The sequence below is a fragment of the Tripterygium wilfordii genome, chromosome 7, assembly GCF_013401445.1.
Source record: "Tripterygium wilfordii isolate XIE 37 chromosome 7, ASM1340144v1, whole genome shotgun sequence".
NCBI lineage: Eukaryota > Viridiplantae > Streptophyta > Magnoliopsida > Celastrales > Celastraceae > Tripterygium > Tripterygium wilfordii.
The window spans coordinates 4,066,296-4,087,411 of NC_052238.1; the positions used below are offsets into that span (position 1 = coordinate 4,066,296).

At 36.2% G+C, this 21,116-nt stretch overlaps 3 protein-coding genes across 13 annotated transcripts; 2 read left to right on the forward strand and 1 right to left on the reverse strand.

Moving 5' to 3' along the window:
• Window positions 1-702: 702 nt before the first annotated feature.
• LOC120001628 (uncharacterized protein At5g08430) lies at window positions 703-6,787 on the reverse strand. Of its 7 annotated transcripts, none has more exons than XM_038850029.1 (10): window positions 6,664-6,787; window positions 6,442-6,528; window positions 5,413-6,098; window positions 4,582-4,715; window positions 4,094-4,153; window positions 3,711-3,761; window positions 2,600-2,670; window positions 2,126-2,391; window positions 1,821-1,982; window positions 703-1,272 (listed from the first exon to the last, which is right to left on the reverse strand). In XM_038850029.1, the coding sequence occupies exons 3-10, from the start codon at window positions 6,080-6,082 to the stop codon at window positions 860-862; spliced, it is 1,827 nt and encodes a 608-aa protein (XP_038705957.1). In that variant the 5' UTR covers window positions 6,083-6,098; window positions 6,442-6,528; window positions 6,664-6,787; the 3' UTR covers window positions 703-859. The 7 variants fall into 7 exon arrangements, with proteins under 7 accessions (XP_038705957.1, XP_038705959.1, XP_038705958.1 ...); XM_038850031.1 differs by having other exon boundaries at window positions 1,821-1,952; window positions 2,126-2,389; window positions 2,600-2,687; XM_038850030.1 differs by having other exon boundaries at window positions 1,821-1,961; window positions 2,126-2,389; window positions 2,600-2,687.
• Window positions 6,788-8,395: 1,608 nt separating this feature from the next.
• On the forward strand, window positions 8,396-18,298 carry LOC120002839. 5 transcript variants are annotated; one of them, XR_005469193.1, is made up of 18 exons: window positions 8,396-8,742; window positions 8,916-8,978; window positions 9,807-10,156; window positions 10,275-10,365; window positions 10,447-10,524; window positions 10,650-10,709; window positions 10,851-10,955; window positions 11,533-11,643; window positions 12,420-12,461; window positions 12,590-12,700; window positions 12,772-12,956; window positions 13,563-13,849; window positions 14,069-14,190; window positions 14,339-14,341; window positions 14,463-14,554; window positions 16,144-16,189; window positions 17,128-17,324; window positions 17,577-18,298. XR_005469193.1 is itself a non-coding variant. In XM_038851683.1 (17 exons), the coding sequence occupies exons 1-17, from the start codon at window positions 8,578-8,580 to the stop codon at window positions 17,130-17,132; spliced, it is 1,956 nt and encodes a 651-aa protein (XP_038707611.1). In that variant the 5' UTR covers window positions 8,396-8,577; the 3' UTR covers window positions 17,133-17,566. The 5 variants fall into 5 exon arrangements, 3 of the variants coding, with proteins under 3 accessions (XP_038707611.1, XP_038707609.1, XP_038707610.1); XM_038851683.1 differs by lacking the exon at window positions 17,577-18,298 and having other exon boundaries at window positions 14,339-14,381; window positions 17,128-17,566; XM_038851681.1 differs by lacking the exon at window positions 17,577-18,298 and having other exon boundaries at window positions 17,128-17,565.
• LOC120002489 (serine carboxypeptidase-like 49) lies at window positions 18,297-20,212 on the forward strand (the record flags this gene model as incomplete). Its single annotated transcript, XM_038851260.1, has 5 exons — window positions 18,297-18,637; window positions 18,756-18,936; window positions 19,467-19,586; window positions 19,674-19,817; window positions 19,894-20,212. Coding segments are annotated over 5 exons (1,014 nt in total), but the record flags the coding sequence as incomplete, so codon positions are not given.
• Between the last annotated feature and the right edge of the window lie 904 nt (window positions 20,213-21,116).

Below are 21,116 nucleotides of genomic sequence, written 5' to 3' on the forward strand. Positions count from 1 at the left end.
TTTTATTTTTGACAAGAATTTAACGGATCGATTGGTCAATTATTTTAATTATTCGGTCGACTAACCGTTGGGTTCGATTTTTCTAATAATTTCTTACAGCCCTAGATAGTTCCATCATCTCTAATGTCCATTTACTCCATCTACGTTTCAGAATGTATTTCTCTGCTATTTGGTATCAATATTATCTCCCCTTAAAAAAAAATAGTCAACAAGTAGTAGCGTTCACACAGACAAGTGGCCGCGCAACAAGTTGACAACAACGGAGTGAACCAAATTGATTTGTGCACAGCGATCGCAATAAAGTCAGACTTTGTGATTTGATAATCGTGTGCTTAAACTTAATAAAATAAAATTTATTAATTTGACATAAATCTTTCATAATATGTAACTTTAATGTCATATAATACAAAAAAATTTTTTAAAAAAAAAGACACTGCACTAAGCTCTCATTTTCTAGTGATTCACCGGCAAGTATTCTCTCATTTTACCCAGTCCAACTGTCCAAGTCAGCATCTCAAGCCGAGTAGTCATTAGAAAGTCTGTATTATTCTAATCGGTGTTCATTTGTTGACTATTCTTTTTACCTATATCATCCAAACACATGGTTTTGAATCATTTACAAAATACTATGGAAAGCAAGAAAAGACAGAAGTATAGTCTAACCCATCATCCTGACGGGACCAGACAGCCTCCTCTAGAGGAAACGATAAAAGAAAAGAAATCTTATTGTCACCATCATCAATCAACATTATTTTTGGGAAATAAATATCCCAGAGACAAACAAGGATTTCAAATAAAGTCTACAAAAACCAAGGAACTATCATACACCATAAACTTGGTTTCTACCATTTAAGCTATATCAGAGAATGTCTCTCAACAATACAGCTTTGTGTTGGGTCTGACCGCTCTTCCAGATCTTGAAATCTGGAGGAAAGTAGTTGGCTTCACTCCAACGTCTTAGCGATGAGAGTGCAAAGGGGCCCTGGATATCGCCTTGAGGATCCAGATAGTGCCATAACTCGCTTGTCATGTCTTGCTCAAGGTTCTGGCCATTGCAATGTGAATCTGCACTTTCTTCATCGTCACTCAACTCAATCACCTCCCTGTTTATGACACCATTGGAGCCGTTCTCTATATCCACAGGCTGTACCTTACTGTCCATCTTTATTTTGCTTTCTGGTTGTTGCTTCTGAAGCTCTATGTCGTCATTGCTCTCACTTATGCTCTCTGTCGACAGCTTTCGCTCTACTTGAGCAGGAGCATGGAGATCCTCTGCAACAAAGCCATGAGATCTACCTCAGGATAACTGACATAGCTTCGAGAGATTTAAATTTTGCAATTATTGAACATCGTAACATCATTCACTCATCCAATGCAGAAATTCGAAACAAAAAAAGAGACAGATCAATACAGTGAGACAGGGCTTTGTAATGTAATGCCCATTATGCAAGCAGGATGAACTCACAGAGGGTGAGGCTTTAACTTAAAATTGTTTATTTTGAAAAAACTTTTTTGATTTGCAAATATCTATCCATGTATTATTGATTAACAAGGAAGGTTCCTACAACTCCTAACTATTTTAAATGCTTTTCATGTGGTAAATGCATTACTCAGAGACAACACCATGACAATTTACAGTTATATTTAAAGGTCAGTCATCACTCGAAGTAGAAATGAAATTAATATATGTTTATAACGAGATCACACAACACATGTGATCAGAAATGCAGAAACATGTGTAGCTGTGGAAGTACATGCACAGCAAGTTAAAGACGGAATTTTGTAAAAGTCAAGGAATAAATGAATATAAAATGATGCACCTCCAGGATCCGTGCTAAAATACATCTTAGTTGAAAATGTTCCAGCTGTGGCCACATTACTGGTACTGATTTCACAAGCTCCCGTCAGTACTGCCAGTTTTGCTGAACCATTGTTCCTTTGTTCTATTGCATCTGGAAAATCTGGTGTTACAACTTCAGTTTCTGAACAATCAGCAATGACGAGATCACACAACACACATGAACAGAAATGCAGAAACATGTAGCTTTGTGAGTATGTGAGCAGAAAGTTAAAGAGGAAATTTTGGTCAAAACATCAAGGAATAAATGAATGTAAAATGATGCACCTCCAGGATCCATGCTAAAATACATCTTAGTTGAAAGTGTTCCAGCTGTGGCCACAGCCACATTACTGGTACTGATTTCACATGCTCCCGTCAGTACTGCTGGTTTTGCTGAGCGATCATTCCTTTGTTCTACTGCATCTGGAACATCTGGTGTTACAACCTCAGCTTCTGAACAATCAGCAATGACCTTAGGTACCTCAGACAATAACCGTGTCTGCTCATCAGGTGACTGAAGCACTTGTCTTCTCTCCAGGTACTCATACAGTGTAGCATCTCCATTAAGTTAAAGGATTTATCTATTCATTTGATTCTTTTCATTATCTAGAGAGGCAAGATATACTATCTAAGCTTGCTCTATGACAGAAATGCATCTCGCCTCATCAACAATAAATAAGGGAAAAAGTGTCAAGCACAAGATAAAATAGGAGTGCACGATTTATAAATGGTGCAGTCATAACTATAATAAAAGGATATTCTCTTCGCCATCCCTTTTCATTTGCTCGATCAATGCGTTTTTGTAACAAAGCAAGTTCTCCCACGAGCCACTGGAACAACCACCATTCTCCATAAAGCCACAATAAGTAAGTTGATGAAAACCCAGATTACATTAAAAAATTTTCTGTATGCAGGAATAAGATAAGATTCCCACATGACACACATCAACCAGAAAGGAAAAAACTCTGAAACTCAGATCAACCAATTATGTGCTCTATTAACACGCCCAACCCTCATCCCCAAGATAGATAAAAACAATGAGAAAGAGAAAGAGCGAGATGCTGTAGTACAAGAGTAGCCAAAAAGATTTGTATATTTCAATTTGACTCCACAGAATCCACATTTCAATGCTTTAGTAATATAGAAGACAAAAAGAAGAAAATAGAAAAATGGTGAGACGATTAACAGTCTTATATATCCATTTGGCTATTTACTTATAACTGATTCTGAACATAAGTATTTTTTAAAACCAAATTTCAAGACCTTTTAGCAAGTACATAAGCTGCAAAGAAGATATTCTAGGCCATAGCTTTACAAACTAAGCAAAAACTAACCCAGCTACTTTTATCCAATTTTCGCTGCATCTATTTTTCAAATGCATAACAGATAATGCATACTGCTCATCTTCTTGTTTAGTCACTTAAAGAAATAAAAATGAGCATCGCCTGGCAAATCTTGGACTTAGAATAATACTTGTGGTGTGCAAGTGACAACTATTATCCAGTATGTACTTTGCTTGAGCAGGTCCAATTTAGCCAAACCTTGGTGAGATCCACGCTCTCAAAAAGAAGTAAAAGTCAGCGAAGCAAAGAGACCCACAGAAGATGTGAAGAGCATGGTGACATATCCCCCGCATGCAAAAGATGGTACTGATTGTAAGTACTCAATCATAAAAGCACTCACTCCCCCCCCCCCCCCCCCCCCCCCAATCCCTCCCTCTCTCAGATCAATTTCAGCATTCCATAATAATACACATACTCATATTCACACATGTATACTAATAATGAGTTTTTGAATAGCTTCCAGTAGACTTGGCACAAAGATGCTCTGCCTACTCTTTGTATGCTTTCACGGTATTTGAAATACTTACATGTCTAGTTATATCTTCATGCAAAATTTGGGCCTTTGCCTCAAGCTCCACCTTCAAAGGTAAAAAGAGTTCATTACTATAAATTACTAGCAAAGAGCAAATGTAACTCCCCTTCTTTAATACATACATATACAAACATACATATTGATGTATCACTCCCTTCGAAACAAAATAACCAAAACTAGGGAGGGGGGGGGGGGGCAAAAGTACAGTTAGGGTATATTGGCATTCACAAAAATATCATCATCACCAAAATGTACTTGAATCCACGCATTGGGGGGGGGGGACCAAACCCACAATCCCATCTTGCCCTCCATTTTATAAGAGAAGGAGATGCATGCCATGAAATTACAAGCTATCAGCAAAAGATTAAGAAAACATACGATCATTGGCCTCCTGAGCAAACCATCTTTGACTCTCTGATGCAAATCTTCACATTCTTCCTGCAACCAATAAGTAGAAAATATGCATCACATCATATTTCAGGGAAGAAACAGCAGCCAACAAAAATAAATAAAGATGTCCATCCCATATGAAGAAGCAGCCACGTGAACCTCTTATCAGAACTCCATCAGACGATGTAACAGCTAACTCTTTCCACACGTACAGAGAGAGAGAGAGACACACACGCATAGAGATAAGAGCTATATGTTATCGGAAACCAGATTCAAATACCAAAAACACTAGTAGCTGCCACAACAATTAAACTTGAAATTCAAAGCGCAAGCAACCTAAGATTAATACTCAGCGCGACATTTCCAATTCAAAGGCAGAGTGATTGGATTGACGATGTAGCTAAGTATAACAGCATATTAAACTTGGCACAATTAGCGTCAAACGAAATAGCAAAACTCTCGCATGTGCCGATTACCTGAGAGAAGTTATCATCTGAGAGCATGGAAACACAAATGTCTTTTACATAATTTGAGGCTTGAAGAGTGATTTCTGAGCTCATACAGTTGGTCCCTGTGCTCGTGCTATTGGTTTGAGAGGTCTTCTTTAACCCTGAATTCATACATGGCAAAAAACTGTCACATTCAATAAATACAACGTAAATCATTATTAAGACACATGAACAGGAAAATTGTGACTAATACACAAGGCACGACCCTCTCAATTGAGAAGATTGTCAAAAGACTCAAAACCAACATGGCATATAAACAATCAGCAAAAGTTTCACATAACGTCTGTGTTCTACATCTTCAGTCATATCTCCCATAACAGATTTAGTACCTTCACTGGAGTGATCAACATGGTATATGTGAATCCCAGCTAAACCCCAACTACCCACCCGGATCTGGTGTCTTGGTTGGTTAATCGGTCAATGATAAAGCCTTTCCAATACATCAGTCTCAATCCTCCTCCTAAGGTAAATAACTCTAATGCACAATGCTCTCCTAGTGCGAGGGATCAAGGACAACCAGGATATATGCAGACCTTATGCCCACATAATATGTGCAAAGGCCTGTGACCTCCAGGTTGCACCCCTGCAACTCTACCACTGAGTCACATACTTGCCTATTAAAGGTAAACAACACTCATGCATGAGGTTCCCGCAGTGGGCAGGTCAGGGACATCCTACTCCACATATGGTGAAAAACTATTTCCCAAAAGATTGTAATTTCAAATATACAACTGACGAATGAATTCTGTCCATAAAATAAACAATAAGTGAAAACGAACACACAGAACAGTAATATACCTGTAACTTGCAGGAGCTGGTGAGAATTTTTCTGATAATAATCATTTGGATCAGATTTAACCCTTACAAAGCTTCCCACTAGTTTACCTTCAACTGTTTCGGGGTCCTTCAGGAGTTTCTGAACTAAACTCTTTTTCAAATATACAAGCTTGAGATTATCAGGAACTATGGCAGCAAAAATGCTTTTTGGAGCCTCCAAAACTTTCTTCTCGTAAGGAGTTTTTCTCTCTGAACTCCATATATTTTTCTGTCCATTTGCCCTCCCGGCATGCTCATCTTCTGAACTGCATGAAAAATTATCAGGTGATTCCTCTTGGTTTTCAGCAAAGTGCGATTCCAACATGTCATGTATTCTGACTCGGACTATTGTTTTCCTTCCGAAAAGAGAATAAAGTTTCTCATCGCAATTAATTTTCTTCTTTTTGTTCGGGTCACTTAGACTGTTGACATTGACATATTTATTGATAATGTCCGTAACATCATATTGAGATAACTGTTTGTTAGTATCTTCCCCAATCGACTGAAGAAATTCAATGAGTTGTTCCGATCCCCAACCAATAAATCTCATTCTCTTCGACCTGGCCTTCCTTTTCATACTTAAACGAGGCAATGGTTCCCCATTGCTTTCCTCTATCCAAAAGGATGGTTTAGCTTCCACTCCGTCACCCATTTCTCAAAATTCAACCCTAAAACAAAAGCACAACCCCAATAAAAAGATAACCAATGGGGTCAATTATCATTCAACAGTGAAAAGCAGCAGTACCTGAGCAGATGACAAACAATTTGATAAAACATCAAATATGCATCATATACTATTGTCATTCAAATCCTACGTTCACAGAAATAATTGTCCACAGACTAAACCGCAAATTTCCTCGTAATAGCAGTTAAATTAATTATATGCCAAGGATTATTGGAAAAGTAAATAAAGGCATTTTGGCAAATGTATAAGCCTCAATTTTTTTCTTTGACTTGTACTCATCCAGAACAAAATATCAGTGAGGAACAGAAAATTTATAGAATCGTAACCTCTACTGGATGTCCATAAAACAGCAGCACTCTTGTTCCAACCAAACAAAATTGAGCGATTACCCCCAACTAACAGTCATTGAGAACCTAAATCAACAAAAAGAGAAGAAGATCAGAATGTAACATGAAGTCCTTTATAAAATAATCAAAAACAAACAAGTGAATTGCAACGACCAACAACCAGAGTGTTGCATGAACCCGCGCTTTTCAGTCGGAGCTTACCTAGCCTTGGTCCGGTCACCACGCACAGAGAAACCCCTAGAATATCTATCGAAGAGAACGAGAGGTTTCTGTGCGGAGACAGAAATCAGAGGCTTGAATTAGGAAGACGAGAGGTTTATCACGCTATTTATTATATTGGGTTTTAAATTGCAAACTAATCAAATAAAATTAAATAGTTATTTATTTTATTTATTTAAAATAAAAAGATAAAATCGAGACTCACAAAAAATTTAATTAATCGTAGACCCCTTTTTACTTATTTATTGGCAATTATTTTCCCATAGTCTTATTACTAGAACTGGATGGACCCAACATGTTAACCGGTTGCGTAACTGATCGAAGAAAACCGCCAGATCGCGCGGTTTTATTAGAAAGTGTTTGAACCGCCGCTTCTTACAAAGTACAAACCACACAGTTCACCGATTTTCCTATGAAAAACTAAAAAAAAAAGCTCTAATCTAAGAGGAGGTGGGTTTTCTAAAAAAAAGGGAAAGAGAGATGAGGTGGTTTGATGGACAATCGACTGAGTTAGATATATGTATGTTCAATATTCGATTCCAATAAAAAATATTTCTCAATGGTATTTAAAAAAATAATAATAACAGTTGAACAAATATAAACAAACTTCCTTCTTTTTCGATTTTCTTAGGTTTGAATAGTATAATATTGTTATATAATGTATAAATTATGTATTTTTAATCATATATAGTGTTTGAAAATAATATGGTATTAGATTTTGTAATTTGTATAATATATATGGCGTTTGGTTTTTTTTTTTTTTAAAGAGAATCAAGGACCCAGTTGTATTAGATAAAAACCAATACAAAATCACTACCCAGTGGTCACTTTCTCTACCCGTAGAAAGACGAAACACAATAAAATAGAAAGAGTACAGTCAAAACAGGAAGAATTAAAAAAAGACAAAAACTTAGGCCTTGGACGCAACCCAACTACCAAAAAAGAAGAAGATTAAACCACTAATAACAGCTCAAGGGGACCCCAAACCTGGAAATACAACCCCCTACACACCATTTCTATCGTCAGAAGAACATTCCCTCGCCACAATTACCTCCACCTCGGGAGGAACTTGCTCAATCCAAGATAGGAAAGATAGACAATTGATATTATAACATTTGTGGTTGAATTACCATCCACTAAAATGATAATTATTTTGTTAATAATCAAAAGTTACAAAATCAAATACCTCAATACATAAGATGGAGGATGAGAATGTTTTTTTTTTTAAAAATTTTTAGTTTGACTTGTTACCTCTTTGTACAAAATAAAAACGACAAAGAACCTATAAGATAATTTATATGATACGGTGTCTTATTCCTCTCCTCCAAACAAGCCTTAATACATATAGTTTCATATTTTATATGTAAAAAGGCATGCCTATGGATATAATATGGGAGCGTAAAATCCCTCAAAACCCTAGAAAAGTTAATTTATATTTCAAGTAAAAAATTTGGAATGTATTACACAAGGCGGGTCAATTTTGTTGGGTACAAAACGGGTAAATGGGCATAGTTGAATAAATTTGAATTTGATCCGGTTTAATCGTTTGGATTTTTGTTAAACCTTGATAAGCTCAGTGAAAATAACGGCACGAAAGGTACGCGTTGAGCCCAAAAAAGGGAAATTATTATTTTTTGTGCTGAAAAAGAAAGGGAAAGTAAGTAATTAATGTTCTTCATCGTTAATAATTAATTAAACAGTCATATCATTCACCCCTAACCTAACAAGGAAAGTTAAGGAAAGGAAAGGCGGAGGTCAATGCTTAGGTTCTTGCTTATTAGGGTTTCGAAATCCAAATATTAGAACCCGTTTCTGCCAGTTACTACTTGTGTATTGTACAGCTGTTGCAGCAAGCAGTGGAGAATTAGGTAAAGTTGATATATTCTTCAACTGGAGATGGATAACGGTCACGACGGCAGATTGGCTGATAAATTGACGGGATTGTCGATTAACGATGGTGACAATAGAATCAGTTCTCCATCCTCCAACAAAAGCAACAACGATAACTTGTTTCAGGTGATGAAAGTCGTCGAGGCTGCCGAAGACACCATCAAACAACAGGTATTCATGCATTAATGCTTCTATGTTATTCATTCACACATGCATGTTCTCGACGTGCTATTAAGTTGTTAGATTAAGTTTATTGTTTCTCATTAACTAAAGACAATTGAAATTGTGGTCTGTGCGCCATTAGAGGCATTGCTAATACTAATTCTTTGGGCTTTTTCCAACAGGTGGAAGAGAATAACCAATTGAGAGTCGAACTTTGCAAGAAAATTCAGGAACTGGAAAAATATGTAAGTACTTTCATGAATAATCTTATGAATATAAAATCATTGTTGAAGATTTGAAAAGTGGTATTGAAGTTGTTTGCTTACCTTTTTTTAGTAAACAAAAGCTATCCTAATAAAAACTCTGGAGCAGTACTTGAAGAAACTTGATAATTTTGGAGTGCATGATGAAATCTATTTGCTGCACTTTTGACTGAATTATGCCATGGACACCATTCTGGTTTATAGCTGTAGCTTATGATTATCTAGCTTTGTCACTGTAAATTTTTGGAAACTGCTAACTGAGTATTTTTGGAAAGAAATCTTAGAAACTGCTATTAGCATTCGTATTGTCAACATGGTATTTTTAAAGGAGGGAAAAGTAGTACCACACGAATGTAGAGTTATTCTCTCTAATTCGTGTGCTAATAAATTTGACTTAAGTGCAATTTTCCTTTTGGTTTTATGGCATTTGCTTTCCTTACAAGGAAGGTGGATGAGGAGAGGGAATGGCCAGCAATTCAATCCTGCACTGTTGCATGTGGAAACTGGAAATTTCGTTGAAAGAAGGGGGTAATTTGACCGAGGATTTTCCCTTCCAACCATTTTTTTGGGAACTCATTTGTTCAATTTTCGAATTCTATGGTTTTTTTAGTGTGACTGTTGCTACCACAATCCCACGATTAGTATTTACTATTTAGGGTTTCATGGTATGTGCCCTATGGTCTTATCTATCTGAAAAAGAGGTGCTACTTGAAGGCTTCGTCCACACTCATGAGTATATCTCTTGCTAATTTTTCTAATCATATTTTCATTTTGATTTTGCTTTTGCTTTTTTGCTGGTGCGTTTTCCAGAAATTGGATGAATCAATGGCCCAAAGAGTTCGTCCAGATTATCCAAAAAATGTGCATGTCCGTGGACCTTATGAAGTTCATCAGTCAGTTCACTCTGCAGGGAATCAAAAGGACGGGCTTAAGAATGTAGGCAATACTTCAACAGTTGATTCATCAGGCACACTGGTGGTCCAACAAGATTCAAAGCCTAGTAGAGAGGATTTTATCATAAAAAGTCATGTTGGAAACAATGCTGATAGCAGCAAAATGAAAGGGACGTTTAGGGCACTTACTGGTGGTCAGACAGCTGTAGATGATACCGGTGTATCTCAGTTTTCTTCACTGTCTACTACATCCTTCTCCCCTAGCAGGTATCTGGAATCACTTACGTGTAATACTCTCATAGATGTTGTGTTACTGATTGATCTTTTCGAATTTGTCTTATTAATGATTTGTATAGCATCAGATAAGATTTTGTCATTTCTTAAGGTGCCAAATAGAAGGAGAACTTGAGCCACGGTTTAATTTTTCTGGACATGTGCTGATGCCTATGAGTAACCATGCCAGCCACTGGAAGCAGGTATTTCTCATGATTATGGAATTTGTGCTATCCGTTTCTAATTGAAACATATATTTGATCGACGAGTGTTTATCTATGTAGGATCTTGCTCTCAAAATTCGGGAGCATGAAGAGGAAATTATACAGTTATGTAAACAGCTTGCTGACTATTCTATCAAGGTGAATGGCCTATATGGGCATCACATGTTTCCTTCCCAGAGGATTTTTTTTTTTTTTGGCTTTCCAATTTGGTTTTCATATTATTTATGTTGCTTGAGGTGACTAATAATTATCTTTGTTGATAGGAAGCGCAAATATGCAATGAGAAAATATTTTTGGAAAAGCGTATTGTCTACATGCGTCTGGTAAGCAGGTCTTTGTTTCCACTGTTTCCCAGTTGATTACACCTGGTCCTTGTTATTTGATTTTTCTCTTCTTCTTTCTCTCTCTTTTTTTAATTATTTTTGGGGTTTTTGTGAAAATATTAATATACTTGTTGCTATCAGGCCTTTGATCAACAGCAACAGGACCTTGTTGATGCTGCATCAAAAGCTCTTTCATATAGACAAGACATAATCGAGGGAAATATACGCCTCACATATACATTGCAGGTAAGATTTGTGTATGTTGTTGACCTCTGTTTGCACTCTAGCAATATATTTAAGACGTCATCTGACCATAATTTCTCGGATTTTTAACTCTTCCTTCTATTTAAGAGGCTCAACCACTTTTTTTAGTTCCATCATTTTTTTTTTGGTGGTTAAATTCCATGAAACTTGCCGGTGTTCACTTTTGGCGCCTTTGATGTATGTGGGGTAAGGTCTGCGTACATATTACATGTTACATGTCTCTGACCCTGCCCACTGCGAGAGCCTTGTGTAAGAGAGTTGTTTAGCTTTTACCTATCCAATTTTGCAGTGGATTTTATATTTGTCAATTGTGAGTAGTTTAGCTCAATGTAAGCTGACTGACCTTTAAACAGATACGTTCTTTTTCCTTGGAAGTTGAATACTGCTGTGAATTAAGATTGCAAAACTCTCTTGGTATTTAACATTTCAAATGACTCAAGTCCGGCGATGTCACTTGGTGTGTTATGATTTGCATATTTAGTATGCATCATTTTCTTAAATTTTTAAGCATAACTGAATTATTACTTTGAGATCCTTTCTTTGATTGTGGTTTACTCAGGCTGCACAGCAAGAAAGATCAACATTTGAGTCTTCATTGCTGCCTCTTCTTGCAGACTATTCTCTACAACCACCAGTTCCTGATGCCCAGTCAATTGTTAGCAATGTAAAGGTTAGTCTTTAGTACTTCTATTGTGTCTTTGAAATACAAAAATATTTTCCTAGTATATTCTTGAGCAATTCATTTTATTTTGAAGTTCTCTGTGGAAGGGAAAAGATTTGATATGCTCCATTTCAATCTTAGTGTCATGGGTTTGAACCATGGAAACCGTCTTTCAGTGATGTGGAAGGAAGGCCATTTATATCTGCCCCTTCTTATACCCTGCCACCATTGTGTTATTTTCCTTTTTTCTTGCATGCAGTCCCAACCATTTGGGTATATGGTCTGCTTATTGAACTGTGGGTATTCTGTGGGCTTCTTTATGTAAATAGTTTGGAATATGGATCTTCGCATGAATATCTACAGACAAGTTAGTTAATATTATCCACATGATGCCTTTGATGCCTCCCTTAGACCCTTATTAGCCCAAATTCTTCTTCTCTTTCTCCTTTTCCACCTCTTTTTCTCCTCCATGAGTAGGTGGGTGGGGGAAGAAGAGAATGTATCAAGAGTGGTGATCAATTCCTCCCTCATTAGCTATTTGGCGTGGGAGCTCTCTCCATCAGTTCATTTGCATCTTCTTTCGTGTAAATTTTTAAGGTTCATACTAGCGTTATTCATTTTTTAAGGTTCATAATAGCTTTATGCATTGTCTGGCGTTGAACTAGTGGATCGGTTCAGACCAGATTGAGACTGGATTTGGTTATAGACTGGTAGTTAGGTACTTAGGTTACTACAAGTCACTTGCATGCATGACGTTTACTCCTGGTTTCTCTCCCATCTCGCAGGTCCTATTTAAACATCTGCAAGAGAAGCTTATAGTTACGGAGGTACGTACGGAGATAAGCTGTTAGTAATCAGTTCGATAGAGAAGGTAGCTTGAAACATGAGTATACCCTGCAGTTCTTGTTTCAACTGCAAATAGGTGATGTTGATGATGTTCTTCTCCCCTTTCCAGTCAAAGCTAAAGGAGTCTCAGTATCAATTGGCACCCTGGCGTGCGGATGTGAATCACTCAAATTTTGCTCCACAGTCACCACCAAGTTCTATCGGCGTAGCATTGACAACAGTATGGTTATGTCTTTTTGTGATATCTTGCATGCCATGATAAATTCCTCAAATTTGTCTGTTTTCCCACAGAACAAAAATGGGCTTGAACTGGTACCCCAGCCAACCTATTCTCAAGGGAAGATGTCAATTAATTCTAATGGTCAGACAGCCACAGATTGGGATCTATCTGGTTACCGTCAATATGGTTTGGGTGGAAATGTTGCAAAAAACCTGGGATCGGATGATGTTGGGAGATATTCTCCCCTTGCAAGCAGGTGAGCCTTATCACATGGAGACTGCTACTATGAACTGAATGTACAAATTGCAACCATCTGCTTTTGTTGGTGGGTTCTGTTTTCATTAAGTTCTTATTTTGATTGAATCTATGCATGAAATATTGCTCAGTGAAGAAGTTCTATGTTAGTTCAAGAATATGTTTATGTGATTACTCCTCATGATGAGATTGTACTGTACTGTTCTGTACTGCTTGCTCTGTTTATTTTACTTGACAATCTCTCTACTGTTTAGCCCCAATACTTCCATTTGGGAAGAATTTTCTTGGATTATTATGCCACATGTTGACTGACTGACTTTTTTTCTTTTCTCAACATATGAAACCAATATAAGGCTATAAGCTTAAGAAAATGTACTTTTTTTATATCCAGTATTCCTGTATATGATTTGATGTTATTTTCCTCTGATGAAGGATAAGGGCATGGAATTTAATGGGCAAGCTGTTATAAGTTTGTAATTAAACATCGACTTGCAGTGAAATCTAATCCGGTTTTTATTTTGTGATTGTTAGTCGTTTCTAAGAATTTATGCTCTTAGTGGTATCACCAGAATGTTGATACAATGAGATATTTTTGGCTGTTTGGCAGAAATTTCGCAGCCCATGATATACCTGCACAGTTTGCTGTTACTCATCAGGATGGTCATTCACATTATGTTGAAGAAGCCATCAATAAACAAGTAACCCTTCATGACCCGATTAGCAGCGGTGAGATGGATGATCCTACTGGGGAGGGACACCAGAAAGAAAGAGAACCTTCGGGCAATTGGGGTTCTCGAAATCCTACATACACAACCACTCTTGATGATCCCTGCTCCTCATATTCTCCTTACCTCCCTCCTGTTCTTGAAGAGCCATCCTCTTCATTTTCTGAGGGTAACTAATTCATTCTGTTCTGGAGTTAGGTTACTGCAAATCACCCCACCTCTCAAATCAAGCACATACACAGCTAACAAAGGAGAAATAACATGAAAAATGTAAGGATAGAAAAAAGTTTGAACAATCAGAAACTAAAAAAAAAAGAAAAGATGAAAGGAAACAAAAGTAGACTTTGCTTGGTTGTCTTTGTGGCTATCTAAAAATTGTGATGTGCAGCTGCTGATGATGATCCGTTACCTGCAATAGAGGGCCTACAGATTTCTGGTGAAGCTTTCCCAGGGCAGGAACTCCAGGCAAGCGGATATTCTATGAATGGAACAAGCAGTTGTAATTTTGAGGTATAGTTTCAAAATCTTCACACGTCATGTGTCTCATTTATCAGGACGTTGGCCTGTGGTTGCTTAGATCTGCCTTAGTCCTGTCAGTCCTGTTGGATATCTGTATTACTGAAATGTTATCTTTTTCTCTTTTTTTTTGCGCCAACAGTGGGTACGTCATTTGGAAGATGGATCTGTTAATTACATTGATGGTTTCTTCTTTTCCGTATTCACTTTGATATTTTCCTTTTATATTTCTCTAAATATGGTTCTGAAGGACTTTCTGCTGACAGGAGCAAAGCAACCAAACTATCTTGTTACTGCTGACGACGTTGATACATATTTGGCTATTGAAGTCCAGCCTCTGGATGACAGGAAACGCAAGGTATTAACTTTGTAGTATTTCCCATTTGCGGCCCTCATGTCTGGATCAGTGCGTTTTTCTTCCCCTGTTTTCACCTTCTTAATTTCTAAAACGAGGTGAGGGTTGGACATTGTACAATGTATAGTATATGTCAGCATAATATTATTGGAAGGTGCCTTTAGTGACAGACTTATCGTTTTCTCAATTTTTTTGTTTAATAAGACTAGGACAAAAAAATTTGGGAGGTACATTGAGAGTTTTCTTAAAATGGTATGCCTCTTTGTATCTTTTTCTGGCATTGACATTGAATTCCTCATTCCTATGATCTGTATCAATCTGATTCATTAAGTATGACATGAGTTATAATCCAGTTATTCTATTGCAACTCAAATCTCGTTGCTACTTTGACCAATTACATTTGGGTCTATCTAAGTTCAGTTCAGTGGGGTATTCTTCGAATATAGCTACATACATGTTTTGTATGTGTGTTGTAGTCTAATCGTTGTTAGGAGCTGTACAGGGTTCGACGTATAAGATGGTTGCAGTTTGTACTTTGTACATGAAATACTCATTGGCTGATACATGGAACATAAAAGTTCTCTTTTTCTCTCTCTCACTCTCTCTCTCCTTTCTCGATGTAGAGTTCTCAAGATATGAGATTGAAGATCAGTAGTAGAACCTTCAGTCCATAACAGAGCCGTGTGCTGTTTCTTTCAGAAGCTTGGGGGACAATATCGTGCGTGTTACTGAGTTCCTTCCCCTAGGAACCTCCCCTTATTAACTTGCCTACAAATCCTTTTCTTTGGTTACTATTTCCCAATGAATGACTGCGAATTAAATCGCATACCCATATTTTGTGCAAAGAGAATTAAAAGTTGCATAATTCATTATTTTTAAGTTTCCCATAGACAAACACCATTAACAGCTGGAATGCTAACTCTGCAAGTTTGAATATGGAAATAGATATGATATTTGCACACAAAGGACACATTTAGTCTGACTTCTACGAAACAAATATCTTCCATTGAATATTCATCTGTTAACTCCCATCAAGTGCGTAAAAACTCTTATATCACATCCTTGATGTTTTGCTCTGGTATTTGTGTATTCTGTTCTCTACCAAAGTGCTAAAAAAAATACATTCCAATGCATATTCTTCTGTGAAACCCTTCAGCATGACAACCTCTTAATGACTTGATGTTTTGCATGATTCAGGTTTTGCATTTTGTTTCATTATGCATCATTGTTATTCGACGATAGGGTATCTGACTCCATAGTTAAAATATGCATTTTGCTTCCTGAAAATAACTTTAAAATAAATGCGAAAGAACTAGAGATTGCCTTTGAAGCTTGCTTTCTCCATCTAATCTTTACATCCATCTTCTTCTGTATTATTGTTTTTCTCACCTTTAGATGGTCTAATAACAATATGGAAAACTTGTGTGGGTGAGTGGTTATCCTTATGTTTCTAGTCTTTGGCAGTTTATCATCTCTCTCAGCGTTCGTTGTAAAAAGCAGCTACTTTCAACTGTAAAAATTGATTATTTCTTGGTTCTCTTCTGATACACCTGAACCCTTTTTTCTTTTTGTTCTTTTTTTGGTGGATGCAGTGCAAGAGATACGATTGTTCTCACCTTGAGATTATTTATCATAAGGGTACCTTCATCTTCATCACTTTTTAACTCCTTAAATGATTGATTTGTGACTCTGTATGTGTATATATATGTAGCATTCTACTGGGTCAGAGATTTACTTCCTCCCTGTATGTAGAACATGTAGTGTTAGATCTACATGTTTATTTGGCGGAAAAATATCTTTCGTAAAATGACTGCTTTGCACACTGGGTTGTGGAGCATAAAAATCTCATGCATTTATGTACGAGTATGTAGTCCATAGTTACACTTTACTGATGCTTCCGGCTTCCAATATCATGAGAAGTGCATGAAAGTATTGGTATTTTTATACTTTCTGTATGATTCTTACTACTTCGAAGGTTCATCTTAATATCCTGTTGACATAGTTTAAATGCTACTTGGATAAAAGGACCTCGGCATTATTTGCCATTTTCTCCTGACCTTTTCTACACAACGGAATGAACATTTTGTGGGTCATGCAAGTCATCTTGATTGAGCAAACCTTTTAATCTCAAACTAGGTGAGGTTAGTCTTTCAGTTGCTTTTGAGCAGTTTTGCTTTCTCTGATTCTGTAGCTCATCCAAGCCTTGGGCGTTTGAGTCTTTCTCATTATTTACCTTTATTTTTACCTGTTTCCCCCCTCTCCGCATGTATTAGAATCGGTACCAGGAGAAGTATTTTGTTTCAATGTTCCGCCAATTTTTCGTCCTAAAGCATTCTGCTGAAGATTTTTCTTGTCTAAAGAAGTGGACCACCAAATTATTGGAATATCAATAAACAAAGTATGCAAAATAGTTTCGTTGAGCTGAGAGTGCTATCATCTTGATCTTAAGCTGCTGGTTACCGTATTTCTACGTTGTGCACTGGTCTTCAATTATCAATAATCTTATGCGTCATATTTCTATTGTCTGATACTGTTATATGTTCTTACTCAAGTTGGACTGCTACTGATTGTTGCAGGCTAGTGAGAGAAAGAAAGGAAAGAAGAGAGGCTTATTCTTTAACAAGTAACTCTCATTTTCCCCCTTTAGCTTCAAATGCCACCGAGTTCTGCACATGTATGGCAAAGGATTAGTAGTGTCTCGAGTCGTTTGGTCGACCATTTGCTATTTAGTTTATCACAGGCAAGGATGAGCGTTGAGTTGTAGCTGCAACTGGTATGTTGTAATCCCTCTCTCTCTCTAATTTGTGTGCACCATCTCAAGAAGGAAACTAGTAATCTGCAAACCTAGGTAAACATAAAAAAGTTTTGCATGATTCTCTGGGTCGATTAGCATTTAAAATTTGTACATATATATTAAGTGATCTATTAAATAATTTATAGAATACCAAATATTATATTTTTATCCATCTCTGCATCTCATTGTCACCAGTCTCTGTAATCTTTCTTGATAATGAAGAATCCACAGGTTAGGTTATTTGTTGATGATGCAATCTCACAAGGCAGTGTGTGATTTGGACATAGGAGGTACCGTTGATAAATATGATTTTCATTGGAATCGAATTTTGGACACACATATGTCTAATCCAATCAATTATCAATCGGGTCGTCCCTCATTGGTTTGATGTAGAAGAAAAATATTAATTTTTAATTTTAGATTCCATCTCGGATCTTTGTGTATAGACTATAGTGAGTATAGTCTATTCTTTTAAAAATGTGTTTCGAGTGTTTATATGATAACCAATTACAGTATTACGCCACTCTTTTTTTTTGAATTATTGTTCAATAAAATTAGCAAAAACAATCGTTTCTCAAGGCACTTCAAGAATTGAGCAAGGACTTGAACAAGAACAAAGGGAAAGAAAATCTAATCCTATGTTGAAAATGTAATTTACTCGAGTAGAAAATCGAATTAGAATTGTCAAAAATAATATATCAAAAAATTCCCACATTCAGTGAAAGATGAAAGACAGTGCAGATATACAGTGCTGCATCAATATTCTATATTCTAATTTCCTTTATATATATGTTCTGTTGTGAAAATGAGAATATATGCCGTACGGGTTCACTTGGTTAGATAACTTATCATGCTCACACAAAAAAGAAATAAACAATTAGTAGATAAGTTAGAATGTTGACTGTGTCTCTCTCTAGATGGTAGTGTTAGGGGTGAGTGAGAACCCTATAAATACTCCGAATTAGCTCAACTACTATTTTCATTTTTCTTTTTCTTTTTCTTTTTGAATCCATCGTCATATCATCTCTTGGGTATGCCAGAGATACCAATCACTCTATTCCTTCAACAACAACAACCACTTCATCCAAAAAACAAGAAGAAAAGCTAGCAAGATCAATTAACTTGTTTCTCGAAGATGAGGTTAGTATCTTCAAGGATAACTCTTCAGTTGATATTCCAATCCTTGTTGAGAAGGAATTTAGGTTTCCTTTTCTTCCTGCTTCGGACCCTTTAATTGAAAACGTTACTCGTTATGTTGGTTACTTAAGTATTCCGCATACTACGGATGCAAGGTAATCTTTAATCAAGTATCTTTCTATTGTTGTTTCCCAAAGAATAGTAAGATGTTGTTCAATTTTGACATATACTATCAATCTAAAGGTTTTGCTATTTATTTTTCATATTTTGTAGGATGTTCTACTACTTCTTTCGATCACGAAATAGTAAAGATGATCCAATTGTGATATGGTTGATCGGAGGGCCAGGAGGCAATAGTGTCATTTCAATATTTACCGGAAATGGTCCTTTTCGTATTGAAAAGGACAACTCAAATAACCTCTACCTAAAATGGCATGATTATGGTTGGGATATGGTACTTTATCATTTATATTATTTCACTATCTAAATGGTTAAATTAAGTACACCTTAAATTGAGAACCACTAGTAGTTCAGATGTCGCTCATGTATGTAATATGCTTAGAGGTCTCGAGTTCCAGCCTCCCTCTCTCCTTCACCTGTATTCAAAAAAAAAAGTACACTTTAAATTGTTATTCGGGAAATCAACTCGCATAGTTAATTTATATTGATTAAATCTATATGTTTTGTTAGAACCCAATTCATTACTGTTTAATGGTCAAATACAAAACAAAATAAATATGGTATTTAAAATGTTATATTTATTGATTTTTCATTTACTCATAATGTTTTGCTTTTAATTCTTCTTTTTAGTGTTTTTTTTTAAATTTTTTATAAATAATGAAGTTTGTATTATTAGTTATTCAAGCGTGAGGGAGATCTTGATACTTACTCCTATTCGGAATCCTCAATAATTTCTATCACTATATCATGAGTTCCTTATTTTTTTAGTAAGCATATTATAATTTAATTATTTTTTTGTTGCAGATATCAAACATTATATATGTTGATCAACCTATCGGAACAGGTTTAAGTTATACTTCTAACAATAATAATATAAGACACGATCAAATTGGTATAAGCAATGATTTGTATAATTTTTTGCGGGTTTAATTTTCTCTAATCCTATTTATTTTTAATTCAATTAACAAATTTTGGTAATTGACATTGTCTTTTATTGTCCAACAATGATAGGAATTCTTTAAACTATATCCTGATTTTGTTAAAAATGATTTTTTCATAACTGGACAATCTTATGCCGGCCACTATGCTCCTGCTTTGGCTTCTAGAATACAGGAAGGGAATAGAAGAAATGAGGGAATTCATATAAATCTTAAGGTATTTCTTTGACTTAATCAATAATTTTTTGTGTTGCTCTTTATTATATTTGTTAAACTCTATTTTTTTTTTGTAGGGATTCGCCGTTGGTAATGGACTTACAGATTTTAAAATTCAATACCCATCAATACCAGATTATATTTGGTCTGAGAATCTATTTACACTCGAGCAGTACAAGCAAATAAAGCAATTGAATCCACAATGTGAATCAGATATAGAAACTTGTCGTGCCTATTGTCTTTGGCATTCAATTACTTCTTTTTTCAATGTATATTATTTGTACATGTTATGTTACATTTGTTAGGACATTTGGTCTCTGGAGAAGAGAATAGCTTCGTGAATACATTCTTAGCATTTGTTGAACTAATTAAGATTAGTTAAACAATAAAATGTACGTGATCAAAAATTTGTGAATGTTGCTTTGTTGTTAGGCACAGGTAATGATACTACTACTTGTTTGAGCGCTGATATGCCAATTATATTCATATAATTGTGCATCCTTTTATATGAAATCTTGCATTGTTTAAGAGTTAATTCGAATTATATGCTGCTTAAAGAGTGTTATTTGCACATTTCAGGTTCCGGAGCATAAATGGAAGAAAAGCAGCTTAATGGATAGGAATAAGCAAGAAATTGGACCCGGAAAGAAAAAATCCGATCGATCAGACCAAATGCCCGATCGATCGGATTCTAAGTTAACTGAATTGGACAGTGGAGAATTCCGATCGATCGGGCCAAAAACCGATCGATCGGCCAGAGTAGTCTCGCGAATTTTTAGGCCTTTAGATGTCCGAAATCAACCTAAAGTCAAGAAAGACCAGCTCAAAACGACATCATCCTGTGAGATAAACGACTCTGGGTCATGGGGAGTATAAAAGGAATAAGTTGCTAGGTTTTGAGGGGTTGGAACTTTTTGGGGAAATTCTCTCAAGCTTGGACGGCAACCCTTGGGAGCTCAAGCTGGAATTTCAGGGGTTTCATCTAATTTCTTCTCATTTCTTGTATTAAATGACTGCTAGTATGGATTTCAAGTTGTATTTCGTGATTATGAGGAACTAATCCTCTAACTAGGGGTCCTAATGGAACCCCTCTTTGAATGTTGAATGAACTTGATTTTTAGCCTTTAATCTCTCTTATGGTTGTTGATTTTCTATGGATACACTTATTGCTTTCAAATGCTTGATCACCATTTGAATGATTTTTAGCTTGAGTTGAGTCCGGAAGGATAGGCCTAAGGTTGCAAGAATCCGTAGAAAACATAAGTTGAATGAACCATAGAAATATAGGTTTATGACTTAT

Excerpts from the sequence above, each read along its gene's own strand:
- LOC120001628 (XM_038850024.1), bottom strand. The coding sequence starts at position 6,082 with ATGGGTGACGGAGTGGAAGCTAAACCATCCTTTTGGATAGAGGAAAGC. Across the intron at positions 4,154-4,581 it reads CAGATGATAACTTCTCTCAG|GAAGAATGTGAAGATTTGCA; the intron begins GTAATCGGCACA and ends TATTGGTTGCAG. Across the intron at positions 3,762-4,093 it reads TGCTCAGGAGGCCAATGATC|GTGGAGCTTGAGGCAAAGGC; the intron begins GTATGTTTTCTT and ends TTACCTTTGAAG.
- LOC120002839 (XM_038851681.1), top strand. The coding sequence starts at position 8,578 with ATGGATAACGGTCACGACGGCAGATTGGCTGATAAATTGACGGGATTG. Across the intron at positions 8,979-9,806 it reads TTCAGGAACTGGAAAAATAT|AAATTGGATGAATCAATGGC; the intron begins GTAAGTACTTTC and ends TGCGTTTTCCAG. Across the intron at positions 16,190-17,127 it reads TGAGATTATTTATCATAAGG|GCTAGTGAGAGAAAGAAAGG; the intron begins GTACCTTCATCT and ends TGATTGTTGCAG.